Genomic DNA, 12,051 nt, shown 5'->3' on the forward strand with positions numbered 1-12,051 from the left:
GCTATTCCCAAACTCGAAATTTCAAACGGACCTTGATTACTCCAAAACCTATTCCAAATCAAATTTAAAGAACTTTAAACCTTCAAATAGTTGATTTTCACTATTAAGCGCCGAAACGCTCCCGGGTTATCCAAAACCCGATTCGAACATACGCCCAAGTCCGAAATCATCATACGAACCTATTGGAACCGTTAAATCCCGATTCCGGGGTCGTTTTCTCAAAATGTTGACCGAAGTCAAACTTGGCCTTTTAAAGCCAAACTAAGGAACTAATTGTTCCGATTTCAACCCTATCACTTCAAATTCTGATCAACCATCCCCACGTCATAAATTAATAAAAGCACATACGAGAAGTATTATTTAGGGGAACGTGGTTCTAAAAGTCAAAATGACTGGTTGGGTCATTACAATTTTTATATTTCAAAATAATTTAACTTATAAATTTTTTTAATAAATATTTATAATTTATTTTATTTTAAAAAAAAGATTCATATCCAATTAAATAATATCACATAAATTATAACAAAGAAAGTAGTACCCCTCTGTTTCAGTTTATGTGAATGAATTTTTTTTTTAATCCGTTCCAAAAAGAATTTACAAAAATCATAGCAATTTATGAATTTTTTATTAAGTTGAAAAGTCAATGTTTAAAAAGTTGTGCACGTGTGTAAGAATATGTAAGAGAAGGGAAAAAAAGCAGACTAATTTATGACTTTGGAACTAAAGCTTAAAGCTGATATATGAGTAAAGTATGGGGAAATGGACACCTCAATTAATGTGTAAGAAGAAATGGGAAACGTTGGTGCTGCTTGTTTCTTTTTACTGTGGTTTCCGCTTAAAAGTGGGCCTTTAAGGGTATTTTTGTCACTTGTTACATATTTAAGTGACATGGCCAAAGTCTTACCCTAAATATTAAATTCCGGGCCAGAAAACGGAGTGAGTAGTAATAATTAAAGTGAGAATAGGTGCGACGTGAATAGACTCTAGGGACCACATTTAACTCAATATTCTCAAAGGAGTGGCTTTTTATACTCCAAATTAAAGGCAAAACCCTTGACAAATGCGGAGGAAAAGAAAATGCCGTGGCCAAAGAGGCGTAAGCAGAAAAAACGGAGAGCCCGACAGAAAAACCCAAAAACCTCATCATCCCGCTCCTCACCACCACAGCTGTCGCCGCCGTGGGTGGAGCTTCCGCTGGAAATCACGGCAGATATTTTGCAGCGGGTGGGAGTGATAGATATACTGAAAAATGCGCAGAGAGTTTGTAGTACGTGGTGGAAGGTGTGCCATGACCCCGTTATGTGGCGAGTCATTGACATGATAAATGATGTAAATAGCGACTTGCGCTATGACTTGGATAAGATTGAGATGTGTAAGGTCGCTGTGGATCGTAGCCAAGGCCAGTTAGTCAAAATTAACATCGAGAATATTGGCGACATCGACTTGTTCAACCACATTGCTGAGAGGTACAATAAATATTGTCTAAAGCACTTGTCTTAACAATAAATTATCTTGAATTATAACTCCAAAACTATAGCATATGTAGTGATTGTTAAGTCTTGCTTAATCCCTGAAGCTGTAGGTAATCTAGCAAAGTTTAAACGCTTAATACGATCTATGTCTGGGCTGCTGCTTTACTCAAACGCGAGGGGCTTCAAATGTGCAAGCTTTTAACAAGAATCCTTCATATTATTAGCTTTTAGATAGACCTTTAGTGGGTTTTTATGAACAGATCAAGGGCCAGAAGCATAATTTATATGACTCTGTGGGAATGGACTTATCCTTGATCTTACAGGGACCAAAGGTCTTAGAATCCCACCCATTTCCCTGCCATTGATTTGTTGCCCCCTATTTAAATCTAGTGGAAAGAACAGATCACTAAGTTTTTTTATTAGATAACGGAGAAATCCCCAAAAAGCAATGGTGTATGGTTCGAAACTCAGTTGGTAATGGGACCGTCCAGAGGCGGATCTATGTTGGGTATAGAGGGGTCATCGGAGCCCGTTAGCCTCAACAAAAACACCCGTTAGCCTCAACAAAAACACCATATACATGCCGTATATGTATTTGTATATACATGGAGGACCCCTTAAATAATTTAGTTGGCCCCCTCTATCACAAACTTTTGGACGGGAGCGTTGGTCGAGAAGCTTGCTGAGGCCCTTTTCTTGAATGACGTCTTGGGTTCGAAACCAGTTCGTGCAATTAATCTTTTTTTTTTCTTTTTTGAATTCAAAGATAGTTTACTCTTGTAAACACTTAGTATGACAGATGGTAGTACCTCCCCGAGCCATTTCTTTGTTTTTATTATTTTTCACCTTTTTCCTTACCTCGTTTCTTACAGTTTTCACCAGTAGTGTCCTTAGGTATCATTTTTCATTCTTCTTTTGCTCCTTTTTCCTTTTCCTTTAATTCTTTTCTATCTCTATTAATTTCTAATCCATATTTACATCTTTTTTGCACACACACTCTCTCACGGATGTTATATTTAAGTTTACTCATCTCGTTTTTCATTTGTATTATCGTTTGAACAGATGTGATTCCTTGTAATTTATTAAGTGCTCGTAAAACGTACAATTCTCATTTGGAAGTAGAAACTCTGATTAAATCAAAGCTGAATCTATTTAAATAATTGGATGATTGATTTATATATATAACGTGAATAAATGTAACAAAGTTAACATATGCTAAGTCAAGAATTGCGCTAAATTAACGTAGAATCGAACAACCAATCAAATGCACTATCACGAGAGCCAACTGTACGGATTAAGGCAGGATGCACCCGCCATATATAAATCTGGGGTCCACCTCTGGGACCGTCCCTCTACCTTTCTCCAATTAAATACTACCAGGACTTCTGCAGCAAGGTTCAAATTAGTGATGTGCGCCTAACCAACACATCATGTGTTGTGCTCTAACCGTTAGGCCAAAACCCCCGGGGCAAATAGATCACTAGGTTCCTGTTGTAAACCTCTATGCGTACCTTTTTAGATGCCAACGTCCATAACTATTTTGATACCAACTCTTGATTTGTTTCAAGCAATAAACATAGTTAATAAGTAGGACGGCTGTTCAGCTGAATCGAGTTGGATCCTTGATGTTTGAACTCAGAAATCCCTATATATCATGTACTTGGGTCAAATCTGAGCTTGATTTGAAATTTGCTTCTTTCTTCGAGCTTTGTCCTGTTGTTAAGTATGTGAAATCCACGTGTTTAAACTCCAAGTTCCAATGTAAAGCTGAAACAATTATCATGAAAAGTTATATTACAGTTCCCTAGAACATTTATGAAAATGAGGAAAATATTGAGGTTTTTTGTTTGGTTTCTAGTTTTAATGTTTTCCATTAGATACTAAACTATTTATCTCTGACAATAAATCAACAATTCGAAGTATTTTTCTTGCGTATTCTTGGTTTGTATATAAATGTAAGAGGATATGTTTGGGAAGTGAGAAGCCCCGTTGACAATTCTCAATATGAAAACAAAGAGCCAAGGGCTGATCTTTGAATAAGAAAAGGAGTGGATCTGCAGGGTACTAAATGAATTGGCTTATTCGAAAAGGCCTTGTTCTTTGGAAGATCAATTATGTGTTTGGTACTGCATGGTTCCACTTTGCAAGATCTCCGAATCATTATCATGCAAATGAACAACAAAAAAAGAAGAAGAAATAATAATGCAAATGTTTAGTGAATACAGTAGGCATACCCTGAAATCACCAAGATTTTGGAATTTGCTGTTCCTTCAACTCCTTTGTGTGGAGGGTCTGGAGTCCGTGATTTTGGAATTTTAGATTAATAGCATTACAGCTGATATCCTTGAGGATTTTTAAGTTTCTTTACATAAAGAAGAAGAGATGCTTGGCAGAGATATGAGGAATAGGGGAATCAGAAAACAGTCAGGGAGAAGACAAAAATCTTCACTGATGATTGAGGAGAAAAATGCAATTTTGGGAAGGAGAGGAACAAGATGCTTGAAGAAGAAAAGGCCTCATTCCCATCACACAAGTTTGTCTACATTCTGATATATTCTGGCTTTCAGATTATTGCTCCAATATTAGATTGACCCATCATTTATTCTAATACAACTAGATAAACCCAGCATTCTACACCTTATAAGAAAAAAGAAATCTACACATGCAGTTAAGAAGGAAGTACGTTGCAAGGTTTGTAAAGGATGCATGTGTATGTAATATAAAAGTATAAAACTACTTTTACTGAATAAGGGATCTTGGCTTGCCAGTTCCTTAGCCTAACACCTTTTTATTTATTTATTTATTTATTTGTGCTCGAGTCATTCTACCAGTACCTAACCCAACATTTCCAATTGAATGTCAGTTCATGCCTGAAGTACGTGTTAAGGGCTTGATACAATTGCATTCCTAGTACATACATCCTAGTTCATACAGAAACACCATACATTAATGTTTAAGCTAATATCATTCAAATTGTGAGTAAGTTGCAATTTGTGATTACCCGCCCTAAAGATCATACACATCTGGAGGAACTTATAGAATAGGGGCAAGCTGAAACAGGATTTCCTAGAAATATTACAAAAGTTGGGACAACAAAAAGGGACTCTTTTCTTTGATAAGTAACCATAAAATGACAACTCTTTGGCTTACGAGAACGATAATGAGAAATGGTAATTTGCAGAGTGTGAACATTGGTATGTCCGATGCCCACTAAACTCGGTTTATATCTATAATGGAAGTAAAGTGGTATGTCTCCTCTTTATCCCTTCTGCAGAAAGAACAAAGCAAAAATTCTGAAGGAGGAAATGATTAATGCTGGATGAAGTGCTAACATGTAGCTGATGCTAAGAGCAGATGAAGCAGCAATTCATTTGCTCACAAATACAGAGTTTGCTAGGAAGAAAGAAGGTAACGAAAGAGGAAAGTGACCGGGGAAGGAGGAACTGAATAGTGCGTTTTAAGTGTGGCTTTACATCTTCTGTTCATGTCAAAAAACTTCTCTGCCTTTTGGTGATAGTGTCATATTGAGGATTTATATTGGTTACACCTGTGCATTTTGGTGGTTAAGTACACTTTTCCCATGTTTTTGTTGCTAAGTTCATTTGTATTTCTTGGGTTCACGTTATCCTGATGGTTCAGTAACCTACTTTTTTAAAGGTGCTCTGGCTGTTGTTTCTTATTTATACTTTCTCATTACTTTTCTTGACCTCCACTAAAATAAAAGTTCTCTTAAAGTAATCAAATTTGGAAACCTTTTGAACAGATCAAGTCAGCTCAGACATCTCAGACTTGTCAGGTGTCATTGTATCATATTTGGATGTTTGGCTGCAGCTGCTAAGAACTTCCCTCTGTTGGAGGAGTTGCATCTATACTTTTCTGTTATTAGTTACAATGATATGGAAGTTATTGGTCATTCTTGCCCTATGCTCAAGTCATTTACATCGAATGCCTATGGATTTCTAGGATTTAGTCCTCCGCGTTATCTATGTGATGATCAAGCTCTAGCTGTTGCCAGAAGTATGCCTGAACTGCGGCACCTGATCCTCTTTGGAAATATCTTGACAAATGAAGGCCTGCAGGCCATTCTTGATGGCTGTCCACACCTTGAATCGCTGGACGTACGCCACTGTTATAATCTCAGTCTTGAAGGGGATTTAGGAAGAAGATGTAAACAACAGATTGTCGATCTAAAGCTCCCTCATGATTCCACTTATGGTTATCAATTCGATGCTGACATATTTGATCATTCATCTCGTGGTGCTGACTACTCAGATCAAAGTAGCGATTATTCTGTATCTGATGATGACGTTCATTGGTTATCTGATACCAGCGTTGGCCATCGGGACCATGATGATCATAATGACTACTACGACTAAATCCATTTAGCAGCAAGTATCCCGACGAAAATGTTGTCTTTTACGAAGGTCATATTCAAACCGAAAATCACTGATGGTAAGAACCAATGATTTGAATACCAGCATTATTTCATCCATCTTTTGTTTTGTTCTGTTCAACCACAAGATATAGAAAGGGAAGGGTTAAGACAAAAAAGTTATTTGATGCAGAACAGGCGCGGTATTTTGCAGGTTTTAGGTTGCTTTTGCATTATCATGACATCTTTTTGCAACAGTAACAGGTGAGTTTAGTTCTGTATATAGTCTACAGCTGATTGTAATTAGAATGACCAAAGTAATCCTCTTCCTTTTGCATCTAAGGTGATTTCTATGACTTCTAGATAACTCTTGCTCTTCTTTTGTTCGTACCTCAAAGGGCTTTGGAACCCCCCTCCAATTCAAGTTTGCTATGTATCTTATATATTCTATCTACTCTTTTGAGCTAGTGTATAAAAGCTACTTCTGTTGTACTAGTTTAGTGTAGTTTCTTCTCTATTAATGCTTATTGAGAGAATGGTAAGGCTTGGCTGCTGGTTCTGTGCGACTCAAATTCACCTGATTTTTATTTCCAACATCCAACTTCTGATAGTTAAGCAAAGTATTGACTTTTGAACAGTTCTTCAGATGTTCGCTGATTGAATTTCATTGAGTAATGCACACAACCAGGTTACTGGAACTCTAATGTACAGGAATCACTAGATCTTTTCAAAACCAATGTATTGATCAGACATGTTATATTCATCAAGTGCGTGCCCCAAGGCTAAAATAGTAATTGTAAATATACCAAAGCGTCACAAGGGCACTTTAACATCTTTAATCTGTCGAGAAATTCTCCTCCTCGAAGCGCTTTTCTTATTGTGTTGCCTTTGAAGTTCCATTTTCTCACTTCCCTTCCACTCTTCCCCTCTATGTTCATCAATAGGTAAAGCTAACGCACCCGTTGTGTGTGGTTTTCTTTCACTCCACCAGCAGAAATATAATAAACAAAGCATCAAAGGAACTATTCTGTTGCTAGAACATGTTTGCAGATAATGTGTGTGTGTGTGTATATATTAAAAGGTTGATGAAATAAGGTAGCAAAATGTTTTATCCTATGCTATGCTTGCACTAAACTTCTATAGTAGGCATTGTGTTTGGTAATTTTGCTTCATTCTGCCATTATTTCAATTCTGTGTTTTTCACCAGGTAAGGAAAAATGAAAAGACTTGGTATTGCAAATTGCCATGGTATAGTATGCGAAGGCTTGGTTAAAGTAGTTCAAAAGCTCCCATTGTTAAAAAAGGTTAGTCTGAGACACACACACACAACTATCACAACAGAAAGCATTGAATTGAAGCTCTTGGCCACAGTTGAAGTCTTTTTGAATTGAATGCTCCTTAATTTATGAAGTTGATGAAAGAAATAAAGTAGCTCTAGCTATTGCTGAAAACCTACCAGCCTTGCACCACTTTACAGTATGACAAATGAAGGCGTAGCAGAATTTCTTGTCAGATTAAAGATGTGAAGCTCTAAAATGTTTAATATTATTTGAGGCTTAAGGGATTGTTGGGTACAATGCTGAGATATCTCATGGAATTAGCTATCCCACCTTCTACATGGGATAGTTAATTCCACCATTTTACTGTAAAAGTTATTTCGGAGATTAGCTAATATTTCAAACCAAACATAGGATAAAGTTAATCCCGAACTTTATCTCGCAATTATTATCCTCATCTCATGTACCAAATGACCCTAAGTGATTGATGAAGTTCTCATCTCTAATGAAGTGGTGTATGTTTGAAAAAATGATTTCATGGATGCAATTTTATCCCGGGATTATTATTCTTATCCCTCCTAAGGGGTCGTTGGGTTGGAAAACAAGTTATCGCATGATTAATTGTTTCAGGATTAGTTATCCCACCCTCCCATAGGAATAAAAAAATACTATAATCCCGGGATAATTAATCCCCGGATTAGTTATATCACGATTTTATCCCAACCAAACGTGAAATAAATTTTACTCAAATTTAATCTCGAGGTAATTATTCTTTATTCCTCGTACCAAATGAGCTCTGAAAGGGGTTGATGAAGATCTCATCTCTGATGAAGTGGTGTATGCTTGAGAAAATGATTTTATGGACGCAGTTTTCTTTCTTTTTTTTTTTCTTTTTTTGAAAACTCAAAATTTTTCAACCAAATGCCATCGTAGTGCTCCAATTTCTACACGTTACCCTGATTTTTGAATCACGTGATTTCTTCTCATTGGCTTGTGAACCGTTCTTCAGGTGTTGGCTGATTGATTGTTGTCAAAGTAGACCTCTGACTACTGAAACGACCTGTTGAAAAATTAAATTCCTTTTTCAAGTTTGTTTAAGAACCCATTGGTCTTATTTCTCAACCGGCCGGTCCGATTAACCGGTTCAACAGTAATTTTTATTGATCGGGTTTGACCGATCCAGTTAATCGGTAAACAAATATATACGGACTAACCCCCCAAATCCAGCCCTACCCGGTCCCCTTCCACCAGTCCGGGCCGATCCGATTTACTACCAGTCTAGGCCGGTCCGGAACCGAGTCAACTCGGCCCGTTAAACAGGTTTAGATTCACTACATAGGTTCTGCAAAATTTGAGTACTGAAAGTTTTTTTACCCACCAGTTTGGGTCTTTTGTTAAGTGGACTAAACCTGCTCAAATTTAGCAAACTTAAAGGACAATAAGTGCTCAGGGCAATAGATAAAGGATAAAGTTAGACTTACCCCCAAACATAAGGGATAATTTTGGCTAAAAATTCTTAAGTAGACTAAGCCTGCTCAAGTTTAGCAAACTTAAAAAGGACAATAAGTGATCAGGGCAATAGATAAAGGACAGTTAAACTTACCCCAAACATAAGGGACAATTTTGACTAAAAGTTCCCTACACAAAATACTGACATGTCATTGCGCGTATCTCACACCTCTTTTAAGAGCGTGAACGGCATATATATGGCCATTGATGTGGGCTCGAACTACAGGTGGAAACAAAAGGCATTCTTTTAAAAAAATATCTATTTCTCTAATTCATCTTCTCAATGGGATACTACTACAACTGTGCCGGCAACTTCTATCACCATACCCACCGCTTCATCTAAAACCAAATTTTATTTATAAGAAAAATAAAAATTCAGGTGTATTTGCACCATGAAACCACCGAAACTCCTCCATGTAGGGATGGGCATAATACCGACCGAACCGCAAAAATTGACTGAACCGATAATTTCAGTTTATATGGTTCGGTTTATTCGATTTTTCGATCGGTTTGCTGTTTATATTTTTTGAAAGTTTGGTGTTCGATTCAGTGTTCAGTTTTAGTATTTCGATTTTTCGATTAACCGAAAAACCAAAGTTTTTTTAAGTATGAGTCCTACAGCCTCTCATTTACCAATGATGAATACAATCTGAACAAAAGAAGAAAACTTGAAGTACGTCTAAAAATAGAAATATTAAATATCCCAAATTTTATAAAACTGAATGGGCATGAAAAACACCTTAGTCTATAGTAAATTCTTTTGTTCTTTTTCTACTTTCCTTTCCAATTCTTGTTTAATTGAAAGTGATCATCAGAAGCTATGAGCAATACTCCCTCCAGATTCCCAGCAGAATCTAAAGAATGGCCATTGAAATCCTTCATGTTCAAGCATTCTTGAATTTCATTATCCCATTTCATTAATTGATCCCAAAATTCTTCTTCTTTTCCAATACCAGCATCTGTTTTATTTCTCTGCTCTAATTGTACCGGCTCTTGTTGTTGCTGCTTTGAACAAGATATTGAAGTGATAGTATTGTGCTGTTGAATTGATGTGTAATCAGCAAATGAGAAATTAAACTTAGCTCTAGGACCTCTAAATTCAATAGCAGCTTTATCATAAGCTCGAGTTGCATTCTCTACTGTATTAAAAGTTCCAAGCCATACTCTACCTGTCCTTCTTGGATCTCTAACCTAAAACCGAAAAATCAAACTGAAATAACCACACCAAACCGCAAAAAAATCGAACCGCACCGAAAATACTTTGATTCGATTTTGGTTATTAAAATCGCAAACCGAAAACCGAAAAAATCGAACCGAACTTCTACAAAACCTAACCGAACTTACCGACGTCCGCCCCTACCTCCATGAAACACCATAAAAACCTCCGTTAAATACACCTTATTTTTCTTTCAAAAAAACAGTAACAAACACCATTAAACCAGCCATCAAACCCAGCTGAACCACCCCCAAAACTACCATGACACCACTGCAAAACAACTCCTCTTCACGCCATTTCTCCACCAATTTTCGCTGTCAATTTCAATATTGCCTTTGACCCCTCTATTTTCTTGTTCAATACACACAAAATAAGGTTTTATTATCACGCACACATACAGTCTTTTCATTTATATCTAAAATTACACAAATTAAAAGTCTATGCAATTATTGAAATGTGGATTATCACTGTAATTGCAAAAGAAAAGCACCATTTATTAATATATTTGGAGCTCAAGGGTTGTAAACCTCTGCAGATATAATTTTTTTTGTGGAAATTGTAAATTAAAAATTTTGGATTTTTGCCAAAGAGGGTGAAATAGAGGAGGGAGACGCTGGGAAAACGACGGAAAGAAGAGGGTTGTAAGAAGCATGGGTGAACAGGGACCGGTCGCCGATGGAAGAGATGAATCGGAGTAACAGGGATCCGTAGTCGGCAGGGGATTTGTATAAGATTAAAAGTGGTAGGGTGGGATAAAGGAAGAAGGGGTGGGAAGGGGTGGGTGGAGTTCTTATTTTTCTTTTATTTTCTCTAAATATTTTTTTTAATTTGTTGAAATTAAATCCTAGTGTCTTCGTCTTATTCATTACTTTGTGTGTGAATTACACGCACCTTTTATGTTTGGCTAAATTTTGTGTCTAAATGACAAATGACATAGTAAAGGCCTGGTTAAAATATTCAAATGGAACAATCTTATAATAAAATAGCAAAGTGAAAATTGAGGACAACTTTAAGGGGCTGTAGATGTATTTTGCCTAAAATCTACTTCTGTTGTACTTGTTCGGAGCAATTTCTTCTTCTTTTTAATGTCTTTTGATGATAATGTGTTGATTGATACCTAACATATTGTTCGCAAAGAGTAACTTCTCCTTCAATGGATGGCTAAAACAAAGAACAAATTGAAAACAAGCAAAAAGAAAACCATTTGGGTCTATAATTTCCACGTCTTCTCTTTGAATCTCTGGACATTTTATTTATTTGTGAAGAGAGCTTGAGGGGTGAGGATTTGAGATATTGATAACATAAAAATGATTTCTAAGTAAATCTTGAATTTCGCAGGATTTTTATCCATTGAGCTTAATTGAAGAAGCGAGAACTCATACACAGGAGCGTATGCATCTTGTTTAGGGTTGTTCAAAATCGAACTGATAGCTTATTGGCTTATTGGTATTGGATTATCGGAGTAATGGATGGTGAACGGATTGAGATTTTATAATTAACGACTTAACAGTTTGGGGGTGGATTACTCAATTTTCTTATCGGGTGAACCGTTAACCCGTTAAGAATTTTTATATTTACACTTTTACCCATATGTATATAAATTTGTTACTGCATTATTGCATAAGTAGTTGTACATAGAATGATAGAATTGTCTGTAACTAATGGCAGTCGTCTCTATCTTCTCATGAATTATGAGTGGACATGAACTGAATTCCTCTCTAGGCCATAGTATTACCTTTGTGGATAACAATGCTAATGGTATTGATTGTTCAAAAACTAACAGAGACAGTTTGAACTATGCATTTGGCCGTTTGGTATTGATTGTTCAAATAATTTCTATTTGGTTTAGCCGATAAACCACCCAATAACCACCCGATAATCGTTAATCCGATACCAATCCGCTCGTTATCTTATTGAATGGCTAGCGGATTACTACATTTATAATCCGATAACCGATAAGCCTAACTATTAAGCATAATTATTCACCCGATCCGCCCGATAAGCACCCCTAATCTTGATGCATGCGATGTCACAGGACACACTTCGTCGAAATTAAATTTTTTAGTAGATATGGATAAGAAAAATGAAAAATATTAACGATAAATATAAAAAGTGACATCGCTTATCATTATAATGATTTGTTCATTAGTTCACTTCTTCAAATTGTGACACCGACTACGAAATATTCTATGTACGCCACTACTC

The 12,051-nt window shown here is 36.5% G+C and overlaps 2 protein-coding genes across 5 annotated transcripts; one reads left to right on the plus strand and one right to left on the minus strand.

Annotated features, from left to right (window-relative positions):
- The first annotated feature begins 1,031 nt into the window (after positions 1-1,031).
- LOC104113869 (putative F-box/LRR-repeat protein 9) lies at positions 1,032-6,336 on the plus strand. 4 transcript variants are annotated; one of them, XR_690287.4, is made up of 3 exons: positions 1,032-1,466; positions 5,236-5,924; positions 6,038-6,336. XR_690287.4 is itself a non-coding variant. In XM_009624178.4 (2 exons), exons 1-2 carry the CDS (start codon positions 1,078-1,080, stop codon positions 5,846-5,848), a joined length of 1,002 nt encoding a protein of 333 aa, XP_009622473.1. In that variant the 5' UTR covers positions 1,032-1,077; the 3' UTR covers positions 5,849-6,336. The 4 variants fall into 4 exon arrangements, 1 of the variants encoding a protein (XP_009622473.1); XR_690286.4 differs by having other exon boundaries at positions 6,043-6,336; XR_690289.4 differs by having other exon boundaries at positions 6,059-6,336.
- Positions 6,337-9,401: 3,065 nt separating this feature from the next.
- Positions 9,402-9,996, minus strand: LOC104113871 (ethylene-responsive transcription factor ERF109-like). The gene is made up of 2 exons (XM_070190234.1): positions 9,991-9,996; positions 9,402-9,821 (listed from the first exon to the last, which is right to left on the minus strand). The coding sequence occupies exons 1-2, from the start codon at positions 9,994-9,996 to the stop codon at positions 9,402-9,404; spliced, it is 426 nt and encodes a 141-aa protein (XP_070046335.1).
- Positions 9,997-12,051: the final 2,055 nt, after the last annotated feature.

The sequence above is a fragment of the Nicotiana tomentosiformis genome, chromosome 12 (assembly GCF_000390325.3).
Source record: "Nicotiana tomentosiformis chromosome 12, ASM39032v3, whole genome shotgun sequence".
In the NCBI taxonomy this organism is placed as follows: domain Eukaryota; kingdom Viridiplantae; phylum Streptophyta; class Magnoliopsida; order Solanales; family Solanaceae; genus Nicotiana; species Nicotiana tomentosiformis.